Below are 24,586 nucleotides of genomic sequence, written 5' to 3' on the forward strand. Positions count from 1 at the left end.
ACAGTATTGAATCTGTCAAATGATGATGTAATATCTGTTTTCCATAGCATATGCCTTTGCTCAGCAGAAACCTACTGAGAACTTAGAACATAGTATATTAATCCATGTCCTTTCATATTCTTACCTATGAACATAACCCTTTGATCTCATTCAATGTATGATTGTTAAAAGAACTTCTTCCCAAACTTACTGTCTGAGAGACTCTGAAAATTAATGACTTTTTCTGATACTGTATTTTCTTATCTCGTAAAAGAAGAATAAGTAATACATTTAAAATTGTATTTTCTGAGGATTCAATGAGATACTGTCACTATCAGCCCCTAGTATCCTGCCTGCTACATACAGAGTGCTCAGGAAATACCCTCTCTTGTCTGTAGTTCCTCCCTTCCTTCATCCTCTCTCTCCCTCCTCCCTTCTCCCATGTCCTTCCCCCTTTCCCTCTCTTCCTTCCCTTTCTTTTCTTTCTTCCTTCTCTTCTTCTATCCTCCCTTCCTTCCTTTCTTCATTCCCTTCTCTACTAGAAGGTAAACTGCTTTAGAGAATTGAGTCTTACCCATCTTTTGATCTCTAGAACCTAGCCCTATTGCCTATTCATTGCAAGTACTCAATAGGTAAGGTTGGATTAATACCTGAAGTCTCTGGGACAAGAGCCCATTAACCTGAAGACCACTTTAATCAGATAAAATTATATTTGGGGAAAGCAATATTGTAAAAACATGTTAGTCCTGAAGATGAATTAAGATAATTGGGTAAAATACACATTTTTGTTAGCGGTAAATTGCCTTGATTAAAGTTAAGATAAACAGAGTCATTTAATCAGCATGAAAGTTTTACATTTGGAAAAATGCAAATATTTTAGAGAAGTTTCAATCCTTTGGATTTATCAGCCCTGGGAATAAAGAATTAGTTGCTTTGATCTATAAACAATCTGCCTTGTGGCGGCTGTCTGCCTTGAACTGGTGAGTGAAAGCTGGTGAGCTTCAATTGTTCGGGAAGCTAGTGATTTATCTTATGAGTCTGGGGAGTGGAGTGGAGAGAGTGCTCTAAGAATAAGCTTGAGGGGCTATCAGAGGTTAAGAATTTGGTCAAAAACAGAGATGAACAGTTTGAGTTTCCAGTGAAAAGAAATTAAATCATAAAACTGGCAGGACAGGTCGACAATTGAGGATTAATGCTGAAGCAGAGAATTCAAGAGATTTGACTTCTTATGCAGGAATAGAGAAAAGGCAGACAAAAACAAAAGTCCTACATAGAAATGAGGAATTGTACTGAGAGAGCAACATGGTCAGAGACTTTGTGAACACACTTCAGCAGTGGAATACAAAGTGTGGTCTCCAAGGAGCCCTTGCTCTCACATTCCTGAGGCCTCTTAACTACCTCATCACAGCTCCTCATCTGTATAATTGCTATGGTTTTTCACTTTGTATTTGCCCTTGCCCTGTCGCCTGCCGGCCTATTTCTTTTAGAAATAAAGACTGAAACCAGTTCTCTCTTCTCGACACAATGTAACATTCTTCAAACCACATGTTCTAACTCCATCAATACTTGAAACAGAAAATATGTTATAAAAAAAAAAAGAAAGAAAAGAAAAGGGCACCTGGTGGCTCAGTCTGCTAAGTGTCTGCCTTCGGCTCAGGTCATGATCCCAGGGTCCTGGGATTGAGTTCTGCGTCGTCAGGCTCCCGGCTCAGTGGGGAGCCTGCTTCTCCCTCTGCCTCTGCCCCTTCCCTTCCCCCTGCTTGTGCTCTCTCTCTGTCAAGTAAATAAATAAAATCTTAAAAAAAGAAAAAAGAAAATAAAAAAAAGAAGACAAGTGGGAAAATTAACACACTATAGACACAGTCAAGAGATCGTGAGTTTCTTTGGCATGGCTCATTTTCCTTTTAGAAATGTTTTGGAACCAAATTATGACAAAGCCCTTTGGGGGGGGGGGGGCCTAGAAGTGATCAGTAGGTGTGTACACACACATATATTTATTACCTTTTCTTTAATTTTTTTTCTTATTATATTTAGGGTAGAAAAGGATATTGAACATTGTAAAGAAAATCTTACTAAGAAAATCGTAGTAAATGTTGACCATATATCAATATTTTAAATGTTGTATTCTGTATTAGGAATTTATAAAAAAAAAAAATAACAACAGTCTCAATTATCTGTAAGATGGGCCTATATTGAGATATCTATTTGCATCTGTGTTTTGACAACATCAGATATACTACTTTTCTCAGCAGCATGAAAAATTTACCTTTTGGCAATTGGGATGATAACAGCTCTTCCGAGAGGGATTTTTCTTCCAAGTGCAAATTCCTGTCTATTACTGCTTTTGATACTGCGATCAGCCCTGGGAGGGAAATGCTAAATTAAACTAATGAACTCCCACGTGTCACAAAACTGCTTTCTTTGTTTTCTCTTTCTTCCTGCTCAACCTGTGCTGCTGATTCCAAAAACAGAGAGCAGCATTCAGTGAACTTGAGAAGGAAGTTGTGTACAAAATGACAAGCACCACCACCACCACCCCTCCCCTGCACCCCACCCCGCCAAGTAATGGGAGAGGCCATCTAAATGTGATTGGTGGGTCCTCTGTGACTTGTTCCAAAAAGTAGCTGATCCTTCATTGTGGGTTACTATAAAAGCAAAGAGGTACAGAGCGAGGCACAGTAGAAGGAAGAAAAGAAAGTGGATAGTTGGGGCAGCTAACATATACTAAGAAAGAAAGAGAGAGATTGAGTATTTACCTTTAAGTCTTTATTGTTCAGACACCAGGATAAAATGGTGCCCATCATTTTTCTGAGCACCTTTTGGCTTCATTTTGCTGTTTCTGTGGCCTCAGAACCGTAAGGAAATGTTATACCCTTTATTCTTACTATAGTACTAGCAAAGTGACCTTATTAAATGCGTTCTGTGTTAAAATTTGATTGTATTTCACCATTTCAACTTCTGCGACTGAGTGCTGGTTTGCCTTATGAATTTTAAACAAGTGTATGAAGGGAATGGACATATTTTTCTTAAGATAACTCTCTGCATACTCAAGATTATTTTAATACAATGAAAAATGCTTTAGAATATTTCAATAAGCTAAAATTGTTTCTGATGCATGTTCTGCATTTCTGCTACACTTGTTTAACGTGTTGATCACTTTCTTTGCATAGAAAGTATATCCTATGGGTCTCCTCCGTGATGCAGAGTCATTCTGCCGAAAAGGCTTGTCTCCACCTTTCAAACCTTAATGAATCCATATCCTTGAGTGTCGTCTTAGAATATGATGGATACAATACCACAATTTTTGATCAGTCTGTGGAAGAGGATAACTTCTATGCTTGTGCAGATTTCCAGGTGAGGCACTGGATTTGCCCTTTCAGTGCTTCTGTTGGGGTGATGAAATTATTACATAAAAATCATTTTTTTTAAAGATTTTATTTATTTGACAGAGAGAGACACAGTGAGAGAGGGAACACAAGCAGGGGGAGTGAGAGAGGGAGTAGCAGGCTTCCCGCTGAGCAGGGAGCCCGATGCGGGGCTCGATCCCAGGACTCCGGGATCATGACCTGAGCCGAAGGCAGACGCTTAATGACTGAGCCACCCAGGCGCCCCTACATAAAAATCATTTTAAGAGAGATAACAAATCTTGATTTGGGATGAATTGTGGAAACTAGGGAGTAGAACTAGAGAATTCCTGAGAGGAACCCATGCCACAAAACTTGTGAAATATTGCCATTTTTCTTTCACAGGAAGTTATAATAAAATGCAATCACTGCTTTTTAAACAGAACCATTTAACAATATGAGGAAAGAGAATCCAGGTAAAGAGAAGCAAGACTGGGACTCAGGGCAAGGAAAAAAGAAAATAGAAGGCTAGCAGACATAAAAATAAGTTTACTAGAAACTGTCCTCACGCTCAATAAAGGAATTGTAAAAAGTGGTCTCCACACCTCCTGTTAAGAAACAATGTGCTCTCTGGAGGCTCTTAGCTTAAGAAACCAAATTAAGACATTGTTTACCAGCTTAATGTCTAAAAACTGTTTTCCCATTCTCTGCTCTTTAACATAAACAGGTTTCTCAGAAGTCCTCTGAGCAGTTGGCTTTTGTGACATTGTTGGCTAAAGGAGAGACGCTTAAAATCTTCGAGAGGAGATCTGTAGCACTCACTTCAGAGGAGACGGTAACTTTTATGCAGACAGATAAACCCATCTACAAACCTGGAGAGAATAGTAAGTCAATGTGCATGTTTCCTTTGTATCACTGGCCTCAGGAACACAGTCTTCAAATTTAAAGCAATCCAAACACGTGAATGTCAGTCTTAAGTTTAAAACGTTATGGGATCGTGGATTTCTAGAATTTCTACTGGTTGTCCAGATCAGTTAGGAAACAGTGCCTTCCAACTCCATTAACTGAATGCTTGGCTTCTTACACAATTGTGAAAGACTGTTGAATCACAGACCTGTACCTCTGAAACAAATAATACATTATATGTTAAAAAAAAAAAGAAGATAGTAGGAAGGGAAAAATGAAGGGGGCGAAATCGGTGGGGGAGATGAACCATGAAAGACTATGGACTCTGAGAAACGGACTGAGGGTTATAGAGGGGAGGGGGGTGGGAGGATGGGTTAGCCTGGTGATGGGTATTAAAGAGGGCACGTATTATGGGGCGCCTGGGTGGCTCAGTTGGTTGGGCGACTGCCTTCGGCTCAGGTCATGATCCTGGAGTCCCGGGATCGAGTCCCGCATCGGGCTCCCTGCTCAGCGGGGAGTCTGCTTCTCCCTCTGACCCTCCCCCCTCTCATGCTCTCTCTCTCTATCTCATTCTCTCTCTCAAATAAATAAATCTTAAAAAAAAAAAGAGGGCACGTATTGAATGGAGCACTGAGTGTTATATGCAAACAATGAATCATGGAACACTACATCAAAAACTAATGATGTAATGTATGGTGATTAACATAATAAAAAAATTGAATGCTTGGCTTCTTAAACTCGTGCATGCCACTTTCACGTTTTAAAAATTCTAGTGACAGACTTCCATAATATAATGACTATGAGCAAACCATTATTTGGTTTCACTTGTTGCCCCATAATTTACCAAATGGGCAAGCTAATTAAACCTCTGTTTAGACTCATTTTTTTTTCCTCTGTAGAATAGAGATACTAAAAATGACTCACTTGCAGAAATATTGTGAGAGTAAAATAAGATAGTCAATGTAAAATAGTACCTAGCACCCAGTAAAGACTTTGCAAATGATATTATTATTATTATTATTATTATTCATACCAGTAGAAATAATCACAAATCTGATAATCTAAGCAGAGCAGAGTCCTTCTAATTTTCTTTATTATTGTGTTAAATAAAAGGTAGCGGAAAGAACACCAAACTAGGATTCTGAAGGATGTGGTCATTGTTTTGGCTCTGTTGATAAATTATTGGGTTTTGCCAAGTAAATTCAGCTCTTTGAGATTTTCAGTTTTCTCATTTATAAATTTAGGGGGTTGGATGACAGCATCTATATATTTTCTTCTAATGTTACATATTTGTATGATTTACTTAAAAGAATTAAAACAGAATTCATACAGTGAGATGTTTTGCTGCGTTACATTCTCTCGACTTGTTAAAAGCTATGATGACAGCTATGTATACAAAGGTAGTTAAAATGGTCTTTCTGGAATTCTACTAAAATTAATTTAATGTTTGCTAACATTAATATATTTTTCCAGGAAAATTGTAGGAGGAGTATAACTCCTACTATACATATTTCACACTTGTCTTTCTATGATTAATTCCGGCACCAATTTTTAAGGTATCCCTGTGGGCATTTAGGGTAGAAGTTTCTGGTGGTGGCAGCAGCTACTGTCAGCTTTGGTAATAACAGAGCAATCGGCAACAGAGGAATTACAAATGTGTAATAAGAGATCTTTCCAAATAGAACCCAACTTTCAAAGGGTCAAGTGAGAGCTAGGGGCGAAGGGAGTATAGCATTCTGTAATAGCAAGACAATTAATTTCTATATCTATTTACAAGCAACCATAACCTGGGAGAGGAATAACAAGAAAACATATTGTCCCCTCTTCCTCTTCTCTTTTAGTACAAATTCGCATTGTGACACTGGATACCAAGTTCAGACCTGTTGAGGATTTGGTGAGTTCAATACTTTCTAATGGTACAATTAAATCAAAGCAAAATAAACAAATCCATTGCTGTATAAAGTGTCATCAAGGAAGCTTTCTATAAGTACGGAAATCAGTTCTGGCATGGAATACTATACAGGCATAGTTTCAAAGCTGACCCCCAAACTGAGAACTTCCCTTTATAGTGAGTGAACTATACTTCTTTAGGTCTTCTCATCATATAAGGGGGAATGATGGGTTGCATGGAACCAGCTTTCGACTTCCCTGATGAGGTTCAGGAGCTCCTTCATGTTTGGGGTTTTCTTGGCATGCTTAGCTATAAAAATTTTGTCTTCTGGGAGAGTTAAGACTGTTTCAACACTAAGTCAGATAATCTTAATAATGCAATATCTGGCAAAAAAAAAAAAAGCACTATTACAATATTAACCTGCAGGTTCTTTTTTTTTTTTCAGTATCCATTGATCACACTTCAGGTAAGTGATCCGCTTTATCACAATTTCTCAAGATTAACTATTTTCTGAAAGCACTCATTTTTTAAATATTCAGATAAATAATGATGCGTGTCTAGTTTTCCTTACATGTGTTAGAAATTAAGATAACTGAAATAAAGGGAAGAAAAACCTTTATCTCCATACACAGTGTAAGGCATCAGATGAAGATGTAAATAAAGGGCTGCCACGTTTAGTGTAGGTCCTGTGTGGCAAGTGCAGTAATGAGTTTTCATGGAAAATAAAAGATTGGGCTCCTTCTAAGGGAGTTTTATATTTAAAATTGCTTAGTTTGGGCTACTGGCCCTTCTCAATCTTAATTTAACCACATCTTGTTGTAAGGAAATAGAAAACATAAACACCTAAAGATTTGAATTAAATTAGGTGATATCATTACAGAATGGACACTTCGCTTTCAAATCTCTATTGCAGTAGTGTGGCTTTCAAACTCATTTCAAATCTTATGTCTGTCAGTAAATCGTTCGTATCAATCAACTCCAACATATGCATTTTAATTTCTACATGCAATATGTACCATTATTATTAACTCAGTCTAAATGTTAATACGCTGAGATCTTCATTAATGAACATGTATGTAAATGCCTAGTTCAAATAGGCTTCTTTATAATTTGAATTTTTTTTTACTTTGTTATATGGGTGGCAAATAGCTCATCCTTCTAGTAGGATAAATATCAAGTTGGCCATTTCCGTGTTTTCTACGTCATTAGTAATCCGTAAATAGTATTATCTTCACATCCTAATTCAGCTAGTGTCGTATTTCATTGAAAGCAACAGAGAGCTTAACTAACATTGGCTTCAACGAGTAAAAGGTTTATTGTTTTCACAAACTGCTACGTCTAAGTGTAGGTGCTCGCAGATGGGGACGGGAACAGCATAGTATTACCAAGGATCCAGGCTTCTTCTACTTAACCTCCCTGCCATCCTCTGTGCATTGTTTTATTCTCAATGCCAGCTACATCTGATTCTTTTAGAAATAATTTCCCAGTGACTTCTACTTATTTTCAGTTGGCCAACACTTAGTCACATGGGCAATCCTTACTGAAAGGGAGCCTGGAAAATTAATTTAGTTTTCTAGACTTTATCATAGGTGAAAGGAAAAAAAATTAAAATTAAGTGAGTAGTAAATAATATTTTTGTTTCTTTGTAAAAATCTTTTTATCAGGAGTTCTTTAATCAGAACTTATGTGAGCCTGGCTCACATAAGCTGCAATATACTAAAAGCAAGTAAAGGAGAAAGGGTGGCGTTATCAATCCATTCTTATTATAGAACTTCCACTGAACAGCTTTTGCATGCAGTGTGAAAATTCATGACCAATTTGTTTACCAAATAAAACACCAGGGACAATCTTTATAAGTATCTGTTAGGATAAATACCTCCATATGCTTCTACTGGTGTGGGTCCACTCTACTTTGGAAAGCACTACTCTGGAGCAGACACATTGAGTTTTAAATTTTTTTAACTATGCAGCTCTGGTTCAGAAAGACAAAAATCCAAAGCCTTTATTACAGGTTATTGTTCTTATTTTAGGGGGTGTTTACCAGAGATATACTATATTAATTGAATATTAATATTAATTGAATTTGAATACCTGAGAAAGTTATGTTATTTTTACAGTGTGAGGTATTAGTTCAATAAAATGGTAATTTTCTTTACTTACATTAAGTACAGAAAATACCCAAAATAAAGAAGGAAAGACTAATACTCTTTATGACCTCTGATTTTACTTCTTCTTTATTTCTAGGATCCTCAAAACAATAGAATTTTTCAATGGCAAAATGTGACCTCTTTTCAAAATATAACCCAACTCTCATTCCAACTGATTTCAGAACCAATGTTTGGAGATTACTCTATTTTTGTGAGAATAAAATCAGGAAAGACATTGACACACCAATTTACTGTTGATAGATACGGTAACTAAATACTACTTATGGTTGTTCTGTATAAATGCAGGGCTCAAAGGACTCAAAAAAAAATTTTTTTTATGTTAGATTTAGGCAAAAGTCGATGAGGCTTGATTTAGTTTTCTGCCATTTTCCTTTCTTGGGGTTTTCTGCTTTATCATCTCTCTTTTCTTGTTCTTCACTCCTTGTCCCATAGCCTGATTCTAACCCCTGACTCTTCTACCTAGGAAATATCTCATCTTCTAGAATCCTGACAACCTTCTACATGATGTAAAAGACTATAATAAAAAAAAAATGTGAAGTTCTGGGAGTAGAAAAGAGAAAGACACTATCACTTACACAGAATTTGGGGCAATTGAAACGTGGTGTATATAGATGCATACATAGGACAATGTTGTGCACAGAGGCATACTTAGTTACAAGATTGCGATAAGTTTTTCTCACCAGTGATTGTAGGGACTGAAGTCTATTTCTTTGTATTTCCAGTGTTGCCCAGGTTTGAAGTTAAGGTCAGTGCACCACAAACAGTAGCTATTTCGGATGATGAATTCCAAGTGAATGTATGTGCTAAGTAAGTATTCAGGAGATTTGACTCCACAGGTCAATACAAAGCTCAGAAAGAATGAGAAATAAAATTAGCCATGTAACTTCAATTACTTATATGCTTACGTTAAGATTATTAGAGGAGTAATGAATTCTCATTGTAAAATATTTGGAAAAGATAAAGAAAAATATAAGAAATTACATGTAATTAATTCTACCAATTGCCATTTACGTTGTGATTTATTTTCTTCTAATCTTTTGTGAATATTTTGCACAACTGCAATCATACTTTTTCACCCGCTGTAATTAAGAAAACATGCCTTCATATTCAGCCACTCTTTCATGAATTCCAATTCCTTGCTACATGAGTATATCTCTATATGGCCATACCAAATTAACTTTTCTTTTATTATATAACATATAGGCTATTTGATTTTGTTTTCCTAGTAAGAAATACTATTATAGTATATGTCCTTGTGTATAAGAAGTAGCTTCTGAATTAAAAATTAATTACTTAAGAAAGATGTCCAGTATTGGAATTATCAAGAAAAAATGTATAATGCTCTTTCAGGTTTTGTTTTGTTTTTTTTAAGATTTTATTTATTTTATTTGACAGAGAGACAGATAGCAGATAGTGAGAGCAGGAACACAAGCCGGGATGGGGGGGGGGGGGGGAGAGAGAAGCAGGCTTCCCGCTGAGCAGGGAGCCCCATGCGGGGCTAGATCCCGGGACCCTGGGATCATGACCTGAGCCGAAGGCAGATGCTTAACGACTGAGCCACCCAGGCGCCCACTCTTTCAGGTTTTGATTGCCATATTACTCACTAAATACATTGTGTCAGCATAAATTCCAACAGCTGATACAGAAGTGCCTGCCTCATTGAATCATTACCATCATTGGTGTATTCATTTAAAAAAAAAAAAAGAAAGAAAGAAAAGAAACTCTTGAAAATGTCATAGTGGGAAAGAAGATATTTTATCAATTTAATTAAGATTAATTTGACTCCTCTTAATGTGAAAAAATTCATATGACTTGAGAAATTTTCATTTTTTTGAGAAATTATTTCTAATGTCTTTTTTTTTTTAAGATTTTATTTATCTTTTTGACAGAGAGAGAGAGAGAGAGAGAGCACAAGTAGGCAGAGAGGCAGGCAGAGGGAGAGGGAGAAGCAAGCTCTCCACTGAGCAGGGAGCCGGACGTGGGGCTCGATCCCAGGACTCTGGGGTCATGACCTGAGCCGAAGGCAGACGCTTAACTGACTGAGCCACGCAGGCGCCCCTCTAATGTCTTTTATATTTTTAAAGGTGTGACGCCTTTTCTCAAATTTCTAATAATAATTAATATAGTTAATATTTACTGAATGCCAGTTACTGCCTTGAGCATTACATTCATTATATTCTTACCACAATGCTATGAGACAAGAGCTATTATCATCTCTAGTTTAGAAAGAAGGGTAACAAGACACAGAGAATTGAAATAATTTATCAACATTAATAGAGCTTTTGGATGGCAGATCTAGCATTGGATTTCGACCAATGTTATTTGGCTTCAGAGGTACTCTCCTAACCAAGACCTCTGTTGTAATTTATATAAACAATTAAAAATTTAATATTTAACATATTTGTTTAAACTATTTAATTGATGACATGGAAATTACTTCCTTTTGAGCATTTTCAAAGTATTTAAAATATTTTTTTAGCATTTTCAAAGTATTTTGGAGAATATTAAAGGCATTTTAAAGACATATTGGGTAAAAGGCTGACACTTTTTACAATGTCCTTTGGACTCTAGGGAAATCATAACAATATTTTTTTGTTTCAGGGAAGAGTAGCTGACATGTGCCAGAATCTTATGAATGTAATATATGAGAGATGGAGATTATGTGTGTTAAAAATAAGGGGATAATCAATATAAGCTTCAAAAACTCCAGGATCCTAAGCTAGTTTTACTGGTAAAACCCTACCCGGAGCCAGAATTGTCAATGGGATTAACACCTATAATTCATCGGCCCAGTGTTATGCTAAAAAAGTACAACGCACATATCAGGAGAGCCAAAATATTTATCAAGTATCGCCTTTGTAAGAGACGTGCTAAGCTAAATGTTGATACGGAATTGGGATTTCTTGACACTTCTTTAACCTTACATTCCACGTATGTTTGACATTAAGTAGTATGTCAGTATCAGCAATAATGATATCCTGCAACAGGACCAGGTGGTTGAGACAGAAGCTCTGCTGGCTACAAAGTTATTTCTGGGCAGGCTGCAGGAACAGAAGGAATGAAATCAGTATGTCCAGGAGTGAAGAGGAGTAAATGAGTTGCCTACTTCAGGTTGTATGTGCTGTCTGTGCATTGTTTCTTTAGTATTCCCCAGGCTTAACTTGGGACAGCTAGAGAAAATAACAGCAAATCAGATTATTTTAGCCAACAACCTCCAAGATGAATTAAGCTTTTAGAAGGGAAGAAAACTTACCTACAGGCAAAGGGATTTTAATAAAATGCATTGGTATCCACCAAAAGCTTTTCAAATCACACATCTATTCAGAATTTTTTATTCTTTCTGATCTGTATGAAAATTTGAGCTACGTATTTCATGGGCATGTGTTAACCCATAGATAATACTACAATAAGAGTTTTATTTTGTAAGCAAAAGACAGTAAGAACTAACAAGATATGTGCAAGTATAACATTTGTGGCCTGATCTTAGCCTTGCCTCTATTTTCATGTAATTGATATTTAGAGCTCACAGATGATTTTAGTGATTTGGGTTGAGTCTCAGAAGCATTGAGAATTTTCAAATAAAGAAAAACTAATTAGTGGAATGTGAAGAGCATGGACTATGGGAAGTGAGGAAGATCTAAGTTTGAATTTTAATTCCATATCTTACAGTGTGGAGAAGTGAGTTGTTTGATCTCAATTATACTAATCTGTACAATGAGATAATGCACCTACATCTCAGAATCACTTAAAAAAATAAATGAGATAATCTACATAAACATCGGGTATATACTAGTGTCCAACAATTAGGGGAAAAATGTTATAATTGATAAATGTAATTATATTCAGTTTTACTATTTACTAATTTCACATTCGTTAACTGTTTTTCTAAATCTTAGTGGAAACAATCCTCAAGTAACAAAAAAACCCAAATCAACTGTATTTGCCTCTCTGAAACTTTAAAAAAAACTTGTGTTGTAGTTTTTTGTGTGTTTTAGGAGAAAATGAGATATTTATTTAACCCCACCCCTAAAACATTGTACCTTTCATCAAAGTTTATCTCGTTTATGCCAATCTCCCTACCTTCTACATTTATTGGATGCACAATGAGAATTGTTTAAAGTGTCGATCTAGAAGTTTTCTAAGATCCTGAATAATCCACGTGTTACTTATATGCATATATATTTTCCGCTAAAGAAAAAAAGTGCTGCAATTTTTATAATTTTTCTACTAGACTAAAATATAATTGTAAAAACTCAATTTAATCATTAAATTCTATTTACTGAGATTTTAGATTCTACATTACCTTGAATTTGATTTTTTTTTTTTCCGTTCCTTCTTTCTCTTTTTTAAAGTAAGCTCTGGGCCCAACATGGGGTTTAAACTCAGGACCCTGAGAACAGGAGTCACATGCTCTACCAACTGAGCCAGCCAGGTGCCCCCTGAGTTTGATTTTTTGAAAAGCAGTTGAATCCTCATAACAGATCATGTGCCTAACTTAACCCAAATTCTGTGGGGAAGATAGAACCAGTAGATGAGGATTCCCAATTGAATTTCGTCATTAGAGTAGTCACAGATTACAGATTTCATATATAATTTCTGAAGAAGCCCATAGAATATTCCCATGGTATTGTTCATCTGTAATTATGTACACTTTCTCCTGCCAGGTACACGTATGGCCAGCCTGTGCAAGGGAAAGCCCAAATCCGGGTGTGCAGAGAATTTTTTTCCTCTGGGAATTGTGAGAACAACAACCATGAAATATGTGAACAATTTATTGCACAGGTACAGATCATCATCTTTACTCAAAAAAAAAAAAAGTTCTTGTTCATTTCATTCTGTAGAGAAGGAAAAATTCTCCCTCTACCCTTCATGGTCTTCCACTGGACTAAGAATTAAATTTTCATGAAGCAGGTTAATGGGAGAAAAAAAACAGAGTTTTATTAGGTGCCCATGGAGGCCCCATAATGAAACTGAGATCTAACAAAATGACCAAGGCAGGTAGTTTTTATACTTTTTAAACAAAGAGACAATAAATTTGTGAGGAATTGACAGGATAAAGAAAACAGATGTTTAGGAGCTTTAATTAGTAGGGAATTCTAATTGGAATTTGGGCTGAGGTTGTAGATAGGAAAAAAGGAACAAGGTTTATTTCCACAGCTTTCTCGGCTTTCAAATCCCTCTCTCTAGTGGTAAGGATGTCTATTTACTTTTTAGTGCCCTGAGAGTGCCTTTCATATGGGAGATTTGTTTCCTGCTTTCATGGGGACCAAGGAGGGTCTTAGTGTCCTCGCACTGGCTGTTTCTTAAGTAACATTTATATAACATAATCAATATGCCAAAGTGGCATGTTTGGGGAGGCCTGCGCTTGGCCTCTACAATTCAATTTATAAAAGGGACTTAACAACACTGTTTTCATTTTGTGGATAATGGAGGTTTCACCTAGATAAGGTGAAGAAGGAAGAGCAAATACAACATCTACCAATAGTCTCTTATTCTCCAGGCCATGTAAATTGTCACCCACCTATGGATTCATAGATTTGTTAAATTTGAAAAATCTTACTCGTTTTCTTGTTTTATATACTGTCTACTAACCTCTCGGATCTTTCTGTGTGGAATCATTAGTCATCTGTTAAATAAATGAATCCCTGATTGTACACACCATGCAACCTAGAATTGTCCTTCTGAAAAAAGTTCACTTGCAAAACCTGCAATTCAGAGTATGTACTTGTATTACTTTAGATTTGAGTTCATTTTTGAAGCCACCATTTCCTTTCCCCATCTGCAGCATCTTCACCTAAGTAAACAATTCTGCCCATTTCTTTGAGGAGCAACTTTGGACTTTGAATATGAAATTTGTATACACTTCAGTTTATAATTTAAGTCTGATTGTCCTGAAGTTACTCCCCAAATTGATGAACATCCTTTAGGTAAATACCAATATTTGGTCAAGACAAGCAGAAATCTTTTAGATAGGAATTGCAGGCGAGGAAAGGCAGGGTGGAATTTTTCCACGTCAGCAGTGCATTTTTCCATGGTGTGATTATAACATACATTAGTTAACTGTTTTACCAAGTGATAGGTGTTCTCTTAGCTAATGCCTTTTTCCCCCATTGTGAACATAAAGCAATAAATAATCTGCTAAAACTATTCTTATATATGAGTGGTTTTACTTATTTGATATAGATTCCTTGGAGTGGGTTCCATGAGTCAAAGTAGATAGATGATAGATAGATAGAATTATATATACATCCAATTTTAATTTTTAAAAATTTTAGCATATTATTGCCCAAAATGTTTTTAAGCATTCAGATTCCTGTCAGCAACATGTGAGAACAGTGTTTTTCCCAAATTACTGTCAGCAGTATACATATAGCAGTTTTTAAAATGTTGCCATTTTGATAGAAATTCATTTTGTTTTAATTTGCATTACTCATGAGTTTGAACATATTTTCATATTTTTGTTATCAGTTTGAATTTGTTCTTTTAAGAACTCTTAATTATCCGTTTTCCCTGTTCATGTGAAATTGAAATTTTCTTTTATTATGAATATTACCCTCCATCCTCTAAGCAAATTTTTTCAAGTCTGTTATTTAAATAATGACTTTGATTGTGTTATTTTTGAGATATCAAAGTTCCTAATGTTTATAAGTTCTCAGCCTCAGAAAAAGGTCTCACTTACCACCGTGTTGTACATACAGCTATTTAAACATTTTAAGATTTTAAACATTTTTCTAATCAACATAAAATAGTTTTTGATTACAGTCTAAAATAAGACATTTTGTTTTCTTCCAAATGGATATTCGGTTGTGTTAGCACCTAATCTTTTACAACTTTGCTCTCCTTCTTTATTCTAAATCATGCTCATAAAAGTTTCATTTATTTTATTGGCCTTTCTCTGACTTTCTCTGATTTTGTTTTATTATTTTCTTTCTGATACTACTTTTGTGTTCCTAAATCATTTATTTTTATTTTCAACATATTCATTCCTCACCCTAAAATTTTATTTTGTTGTGTTTAAAAAAGGTTAGTTGTTTCTTTTTGTTAAAAACACATTGTGTGGGGCTCCTGGGTGGCTCAGGCAGTTAAGCCTCGACTCTTGATTTCGGCTTAGGGTCGTGATCCCAGGGTCCTGGGATGGAGCCACATGTGGGGCTCCCTCCTCAGTGGGGAGTGTGCGTCTCCCGCTCCCTCTGCCCCTCCCCTCTGCTCGCACTCTCGCTCTCTCCTTCTCTCTGTCTCTCAAATAAATTAAAAAACCTTTGGAAAACACACACACACACACACACTGTGTTTTACTTTTTCTTTTAACCGTAGCTTAATACCATAGATTTTCATGCAAAGCACTTTTTTCCTTGGTATTAATGTTAAGATTTTTATCTCTTTGACTCGGGGATTACTGAAAAGTGTTTTTCTCTTAGTTTCAAGGCACTTAAGAATCTTCTGATTACATTTTATATTTCTTTTTAATCCATATTATAAATAGATGAAGTAAAATTATCTGTTTTGTTGTTGTTAATATTACAGCTGATAGTTCAGAGGAGCGCATATTCTGGGATCAGAATGCCTAGCTACCGCTTTCTGTGTGACCTTGGGCAAATTACATAACCTACCTGTATTTCAGTTTATTCATCCATATAATGGAGGTCTAGCTCATAGGGTAGTTTTGAGAATCAAATGAATTGATCTATCCCTCTAACATTTTAAATTTAGAATTAATAGACATTGTTTATTTTAAAATATAATTAAACCTATATTTCTCTGATTCTTAATGTCACTAATGAAAGATTATCTGCAGATTTTTCCTTATTTTAAGTGAACAGTTTATCTTAAAATGTGTTTTGGTGTTACACACTTGAAGACTCAAGATGATTTTAATCTCTAATTCTTAAAATTTCATCCACTTCCAGACTCATCCTTTAATTTGTTCCTCATCTACGTTGTTTTCAGTAGAGTATCCCTGAAATCTGTAAAAATTACATTACCTCTTTAACTTGCTTTAATTGCTGATGAACTCCCACCCCTTCTTTTGCAATTCTTGGTCATTTCAACAAGTTTGTGGGATGAAGCCATGGGGTGGTGGGGGGGCAGTTAGAAATCTGTGCTAAAACTCTGCATCCTTTTAAGACTTTTGAATCCCTAATCTTTTCATTATACCTTCTCTTCATTTTTCAGTTGAGAAACGGTTGTATCACTCAAGTTGTAAATACGAAAGTCTTCCAACTCTACCGTACAGAATTTTTCATGTCATTTCATACCACTGTAACAGTCACGGAATTTGGGACAGGTAATGATCGCACTTTATGGGCAACCTGGGGATATACACAGCTTACTGGGTAGAAGTTTATTGAGTTATCAATACTCACCAAATAGAGATCATTCATTGTTAAACATAGTCAAGTGGAGTATGGTTGTCAATAGGTCAACTTGAAGGTTGCTTTTGAAAAAGACTTTCCTCATAATATGTAAAATAAACTAATTATGTAAATGCCAAGTGTTTGTAACTGCTTCTGTGCCTGCATCAATCAGAACAAGGATCCTTCTTCTGAAGTAGTAGAGCTAAGCTCATAAATTATGGATCTCTCTTTAACTTTGTGCCAATCAGTTGATAACCAATTGCCAGGGTTTCATCTTTGATTTAATACAAGAGATCACAATATCTAGAATGTCACATCTAGCTCCATGCTTACTGATGTGAAGTTTATTGGAACAGGACCACATTTGTTTACTTTGCTCAAGAGCTACAATTATAAGGTTGAATAGCTGTGCGCCTTGTGGTGCACAAGCTTAGAATAGTAACTATGAGATCCTCTTCACAGAAGAAGTTTGTCAACCTCTAATTTGATACAAATGGAGACATTTGCAAGTGTAAAACATTAATGAGACATTTACAAGACTGCACATAGTAAGTGCTCAATAAGTAACTGTTACAAGAATGGAAAAGAAAAAAAGTAAGTGAAATTAAATTTGGGGTGGAGAAAACCAGATTCAATTACTAATTATTTCTTGTTACTTAAAAATTATTGGGATAATATTATATTAAAGTGCTTTATATAAATGTACTTGATCAATTGTGTCATGGCATTCATTATGGATGTTTGTCACATTCATATGGTAACTTAGCTAGATGTGTTTACCTCTGCTTATCGCATGCTTTGCTGATACCACAGTGCATTTCCATTTACTTTGCTTTCAGATATTTTTCTTATCTGGCAAAAGTCTAAAAGCATAGTTATCTGGTAGGCTAAGGAAATGTATAAAGGAAGTGAAAGCCTTATTCTAGAGGTGTCTATGAAATTCTGTGTTATAAAAGGAGTTATTAGCCAGAACTGAGTAGAATGGTCAGAGGAAGGAAATTAAAAGCATTTTCTCCTGCTTCTGATTCAAATACTTTCATATTAATTACATTGTTCAGTTTGACGTATATTATAACCACATAGATATGGAGTATTCTGGAGCATGCTCCAAAGCATCCACACCTCCCTTTCAATGTAGAACAAGAATGTAATTCTGTGTACCAGAAGTTTGTGCATGTCCTCTAAGCTGTTTTTTCTTTTGAGGGTCTTGATCAAACAATGCATCCTCCCTTATACTATTTTTCATTTCTTTCAGGTGTGCAGATCAGTGAAAGAGCTTCTACTTTTATCACTCAATTGCTTGGCAGTGTGAGCTTTGAGAACATGGATCCTTTCTATAGAAGAGGAATTTCTTATTTTGGAACTGTAGGTCTGACTTAAAAATACATGTTCTCGTTTCATTTTCTGGGATCATGGATTGCCCTTTGAAAATTTCTGGACACGTTTTTCCTACTTTTGTAACACATTTGTAGCCTTACTGCATCTGATAGATGAGAAAAATTCCCAGGGGGAAAGCAATAGATAAAAGTATAGCTGTTTCCATTTTATGTATCTATTTAATAGCACGTTTTTCTGTCTATAGGAATTTCATAAAATTACAAATAAATAATCACACTTAGGAATAGAAAAATTCCTTCTCTGTAGAAATGTGATGTTTTGAGTTTTAAAACTTAATGCTATTTTTTTTCTTTTGTGCACAGCTTAAATTTTCTGGTCCTGATAATGTACCGATGGTGAACAAGTTATTGCAACTGGAGCTGAATAACAGAATTATAGGAAACTACACCACAGATGAGAATGGGGAAGCTCCGTTCTCTATTGACACTTCAGATCTATTCGATCAAGAGTTCAACCTGAAAGTAAGACATCAAAGAGTAGACGAGATCCCACAGAGTATTTGAGTGTTAGGGTTTTGAACATAAGGAATCTCTTAAAAGATCATTTGTATTAAGAATATATTTTAGGGGAACCTGGGTGGTCCAGTCAGTTGAGCATCTGACTCCTGGTTTTGGCTGAGGTCACGATCTCAGGGTCGTGAGATGGAGCCCCCTTTGGGCTCCACGCTCAATGCGAAGTCTGCTAGACACTCTCTCCCTCTACCTCTGCACCTCCCCACTGTCTAAAAATAAATAAGTCTTAAAAAAAAAAGAATATACCTTAACAAGGTTTTAAAATTTGGAGTATTTTATATGTTTATTTGTTCATTAAATAATACATGAGAATACTTATTCAAGAGGATGAGATAATGGCCTGGTACAATTGTTATAAAGTCTCTACCAGCCAATATTTTCCTCTGAGAAACTAGAGATAGTTCATGAAGATAATTTGGCCTTTTTTTCCCCTTTGATCATTTGATGCATAGATAGGGGAGATACTATGATGTCTATTTTTCTGCTTCTTAAATAGAGTTTTGGAGTTAAACACTTTGTCCATGTACAAATATAGCTGAAAGACACAGGGGGCTATTCTCTGACTTCAATTACAAAGGGAAAATAAATTAGCATAGGCCTAATAAAATATACATACAATTATGGTCATGTTTTGTATACAAAAAAGAGGGAAGTGTTATTATTTTACTTCCAGTAACTTGATATTTGAAACATCAGCCACAAGCTAAGATTCCTCTCTACTTTGAAGCGATAAGAAACCTTCCATTCTGGAATAATCCCTGTCTTTAAGGGTCTTTATAGCTCTAAGATCCTTTGTTTTCCTTTTCTTATCAGGCCACATATATTCGACCTATGAACTGCTATCCTTCCGGCTGGCTAACACCTGAGTATGTGGACGCTTATTTCTCAGTTTCACGCTTTTACTCCCGAACCAATAGCTTCCTGAAGATTGTTCCTGAGCCAAAGCAGCTTAGATGCAATCAACAGAAGATTGTTACCGTGCATTACTCCCTAAATGGGGAAGCATATAGGGATGATTCAAATATCAACTTCTTTTATTTGGTAAGCCTCAGTTGATGGATCCTTGGGTCTTGTCTAATTGTCTGCTTAGCACAGTGCAGCTTGGAAGGGGTATGTCAATCATGCCATGGTATCTGAGTGAGCCAACCTTCTCACTTTGCTGGGAATACTATTGGATCTATTAAGAACAAACAGAAACTAGGAAATGAACACATAAACATAAGCAAACAGATACATAAAAAAGATCCAAGGCAATTTCAATTTCCCTAAGGTTGAAAAATTTACTATTCAGAGTCTACTATTTTAAGCATTCTATTATAACTCATATCAAGGATTCATGACCCTTCAGGAGAGTACAACATTAGGCAAATACCAGAGAGTAAGGTGCAAGGCTCATTTTGATAAGCAGTAAAAGGAATTCGCTCTTTTGGTTCTGTCCCCATATTTATCCATTCTGTCCTTATAAGGCAAGTGAAAAGCTAGACTTTTCTGCCCTATGGATGTCTCCATCTTACAAATAAGGAAACAGTGGTGAAGAAGTGAAATGACTTGTCTTACTCGAAGCCAGACCGTCTAAGTAACTCAGAGCTTTGTATACCCCCTTGCACAGTACACTGCGTATTATTCACCAAGTTTCTAGCACATAATAGGCTTTCAGTTAATCATTGCTTCTGTGTTCTTTTCCAAATTGTGTAGAGTCTACTTTTTATACTTGTTCTTAGAAGCTCCCTCTCTTTGGAATAGAATTCTCATTAGACCATTCATATCCATTTTTAATATCTGTGAAATAGTATGATGTTACACATTTTGTTTTCTTTGTTCTGCACAGGTGATGGTGAAAGCAGCTATCTTCCTCAGCGGGCAGAAGGAAATCAGAAACAAAGGCATACATAATGCAGTCATTTTTTACTATGGACTCTGCCTTCATTTTTTTTTCCTTTTAAGGAAATGTTATAGGGATAGAGTCAGGAGGTTAGGAAGAGCACTTAATGTTAATGGTCGGTGGCTACAAAGCAGTAGTATGGCCCAGGATATCCTTCCAACTATTTCAAAGAAAGATTTCTCCTTGTTTCTATTATTGCCAGGTTATAGAAAAGTGATGTCCAAAACCCAAATATTGTCAATGCCTAAATGATGCAGTCTTTTTTATTTGTGTACATAGTTCCCATTATTTAATTGATTTGCCTTTAAAATAAAGCCCAATTTGCTCTTCCTTTCCGTAAGCCATTCTCTTTTAGCTAAGTGTAGCCAGTGAGCCAGGAAACTTCGGGCACTGTATCCGTTAACGCCATCTCCTATTTACACAGCCTGGAATGGCAGCTTCTCATTCCTGATGAACATTAGTGCTGATCTGGCTCCCGTAGCTGTCATGCTGGTCTACACCCTTCACCCCAGCGGGGAAATTGTGGCTGACAGTGCCAGATTCCAGGTTGACAAGTGCTTTAAAAACAAGGTGATGCAAAATAAATAAATAAATAAATAAATAAATAAATAAATAAAAATTTAAAAAAATAAATAAATAAAAACAAGGTGACACTTCTGTTTCTTGCCTGTCTTGCGAGAGAGCAGGGAGCAGTTTTCTCCCCGTTGTCTTCTAACGTAATTACTATCACCTTTACATGGTGATCTCAGAGTAAATGTTGGTATAACTAAATTATTAGGGATGAGGGAATCGCCAAGCAGAATGAGTAACTTCTGGTAGCAGTGCCAATCCTGAGATGATAGAAGGATGGTGAAGATGTCCTTGTAGGGATAGTTAAGGGTGAGAACAGGCAGGAGAAACAAAGGTACAGAAATCTATAAACAGGGCGCCTGGGTGGCTCAGATGGTTAAGCATCTGCCTGTGGCTCAGGTCATGATCCTGGGGTCCTGGGATCGAGTCCCGCATCGGGCTCTCTGCTCCTTGGGGACCCTGTTTCTCCCTCTGCCTCTCTCTCTCTCTGTCTCTCATGAATAAATAAATAAAATCTTTTAAAAAATTTTTTTAAAAAGAAATCTATAAACATTTATTTGGAAAAGATGGTGTTTATTCAAATTATTTTGAATGTATTCAAATATATTTATTCAACTTATTTTTAAAATTATCTTACTCTCCTTTTCTTCCTCCACTTTAGGTTAGCATAAAGTTCTCTAAGGAGCAGGGGCTACCCGGCTCCAACACCAGTCTCTACCTGCAAGCAGCCCCTGACTCATTCTGTGCGCTCCGGGCTGTGGATAAAAGTGTTCTTCTGCTGAAATCAGAACACAAGCTGTCAGCTGAAAGTGTAAGCTCTCTGATTTCCTCATTTTCATCCGGATTCCTTCCCTTCAGCTTATGTTTTGTGTTTGTTTGTTTTGTTTTTTTAAAGATTTTTTTAAATTTATTTGAGAGTGAGAGAGAGCACGAGAGCAGGGTGAGGGACAGAGGGGGAAGCAGGCTCCCTGCTGAGCAAGGAGCCCCATGTGGGGCTCCATCCCGGGACCCTGGGATCATGACCTGAGCTGAAGGCAGACACTTAATGACTGAGCCACCCGGGCGCCCTCAGCTGATGTTTTTATTTGAGATGAAACATGTTGAGAATATCAAATATTTTCTTCCTTTGTTCCTTCATGGGTTACATACTTCATTTTTCTTGAAACCTAGAGTTAAATCTCTGAGTTGAAGGATATGTTTGGATACAGTATCTAAAGTTGTTATCTGTTAACAGAGCTTATATTTTCATAAGCATTTCCAGACCAGCAATTCTTGAGTTTGACAGCAAAACTTTTTCATTAATAACTGTTGGATATTTTCCCTTTATTTTTTAGCACAAGAACATATAAATATTGAGATGTATGATCCTAAATTTTTTCTTATTAAAATTATACCTATTGCTTTAATCCATTCGAGCTGCTGCAACAAAACACCCCAAATTAGGCAGCTTATAAACAACAAAAATATTTCTCACAGTTCTGGAGGTTGAAATTCTGAGCTCAGGGAGCCAGCATGGTAGGGTGAGGTCCCTCTTCTGGTTTGTGGACTTCTTGTATTCTCACGTGGTGGAAAGGACATCTTTTATAAGGGCATGAATCTCATTCTCTACTTGCTCCACCCTCATGACCCATTCAACTCCCAAAGGCTCTACCTCCTAATTCCATCACATTGGGCATTAGGATTTCAACACATATATTTTGGGAAGACACATTCAGACCACAGCACCTGTGTAGTGTAGAAAATGTGCAAAATACACAAAGACATAAAAAAGGAAATCCTCAAAATCATTCATTATCTTAACACTGAAACATATTTTTTTATTTCACAAAATGGACTCTTATTGTACAGAAATGAACATTTGCGATGCAATTTTTAAATCTCTTTTCTGAAGGCATATATATGTTACAAATGAGATCTCCCTGAAAAATGAAATTTTGTTTTCTGCTTTTAACATTCTATAGTACAGCTAGTTTTAAATATAAACTGTAAATATTAATTAATAACAATATGCTAATAATGATTAACCATGACATAAACTGTATATTTTTTCCCGTTGTAAAAGTTAAATACATATAAATTTCTTATTGGTGCTAAGAAGCTTCTAACTGATTTCAGAGTCAGAAAAGTATCAACAAATAAAGGATAAACTTATCTATAAATGTGGAAAATATATATGCACTTTTTTTCTAAAAGTTTCACGGAGTCAGAGTAAATAGTTTCTGCTCATTCTTCCTACAACTGGTGGTAGCAAGGTCTTAGAAAAACCACCTGAGGAAAAACCATTAAGGGTCCTCCAAAAGAAAATTTTAGAAGCGCTTCACCAGACCTGAAGATTTAAGTGAATCTGAATATGATATCAGAGCCAAAAGAGGCAGTTGCCCTTGTTTATTATCTATAACCATATTAACAGTGTAAATCAAGCAATGTTATATAAATGAGTGTATTCCAATTCATATTATTTAAGTTCATAGTACTTTTAATATTACGTTACATAAGTTTAATTTTTAGTTTTAAATAATTTTAAAGATTTTATTTATTTTATTTCAGAGAGAAAGAGAGAGAGAGCTGGGGGGCGGGGGGAGAAGGGGCAGAGGGAGAGGGAGAGAGAATCTCAAAGAGACTGCCCTGAGCGGAGCCCGACACAGGGCTGGTTCTCACAACCCTGGGATCATAACCTGAGCGGAAACTTAGAGTCAGAAACTTAACCAACTGAGCCATGCAATTGTCCCCCTTCTTTTAAAAGATTTTATTTATTGATTTTATTTTGAGGAGGGGCAGAGGGAGAGGATAGAATCTCAAGCAGACTCCTTGCTGACCATGGAGCCCTAAATAATTTTTTAAAATGTAAGAATTTTACAGAGAACTCTCATATACTCTTTACCCACATTCACCAGTTTTTAGCATTTTGCCACATTTATTTTCTCTTTCTCATTCTGTCTCCCCCCACCACACACACACATGCCTCACATATATGTACATAGCATTTCCATTTTTATTTCTAAACCATTTGAGGTGGGTTGAATACTTCATGCTATTCCTTAATATATCAGTGTTCATTTCCAAAGAGCAAGGATATTCTCCTGCATAATTACAATACAGTTATCAAATTTAGGATATTAAACATTGATTCAATACTTTGGATCTAATCTGCCAGCTATGTTCAAGTTTCATCAGATGTCCTCTTTACCACATATTTTTTCCTAATTTAGTGCAAGATCCAAGACAGGATCACATACTGCATTCGGTGCTCATGTTTCTTTAGTTTCGTTTAACCTAGAACACAATCTTTCTTTGTCCCTTGTGAAATTGATATTTTTGGAGAACATAAGCCAAGTATTTGTGTTTGTTTGTTTGGGTTTGTTGTTGTTGTTGTTTTGGGTTTTTTGGGGGGGTGGGTTTTTTGTTTTGTTTTGTTTTTTTAGAGAGAGAGTACAAACAGGGGTGTGGGGCAGAAGGAGAGAGAGAATCTGAAGCAAGCTCCACATCCAGCATGGAGCCTGACACAGGGCTCCATCTCATGACCCTGAGATCATGACGTGAGCCGAAATCAAGAGTCGGACTTTTAACAGACTAAGCCACCCG

The 24,586-nt window shown here is 36.2% G+C and overlaps 1 protein-coding gene across 1 annotated transcript in view; it reads left to right on the top strand.

The window, feature by feature from the left end:
- Positions 1–2,769: 2,769 nt before the first annotated feature.
- LOC110580771 (ovostatin homolog 2-like) overlaps positions 2,770–24,586 on the top strand; it is a 50,026-nt gene continuing 28,209 nt past the window's right edge. Inside the window, 15 exon segments of the mRNA XM_021690433.2 lie at positions 2,770–2,834; positions 3,150–3,333; positions 4,051–4,255; positions 6,071–6,123; positions 6,566–6,586; positions 8,365–8,533; positions 9,011–9,095; positions 12,953–13,070; positions 16,461–16,572; positions 17,898–18,007; positions 18,343–18,501; positions 19,366–19,603; positions 20,800–20,831; positions 20,834–21,004; positions 21,666–21,815. Of these exon segments, the coding sequence (XP_021546108.2) occupies positions 2,770–2,834; positions 3,150–3,333; positions 4,051–4,255; positions 6,071–6,123; positions 6,566–6,586; positions 8,365–8,533; positions 9,011–9,095; positions 12,953–13,070; positions 16,461–16,572; positions 17,898–18,007; positions 18,343–18,501; positions 19,366–19,603; positions 20,800–20,831; positions 20,834–21,004; positions 21,666–21,815 (1,872 nt within the window).

This window comes from Neomonachus schauinslandi, chromosome 5 (genome assembly GCF_002201575.2).
Source record: "Neomonachus schauinslandi chromosome 5, ASM220157v2, whole genome shotgun sequence".
Lineage (NCBI taxonomy): Eukaryota > Metazoa > Chordata > Mammalia > Carnivora > Phocidae > Neomonachus > Neomonachus schauinslandi.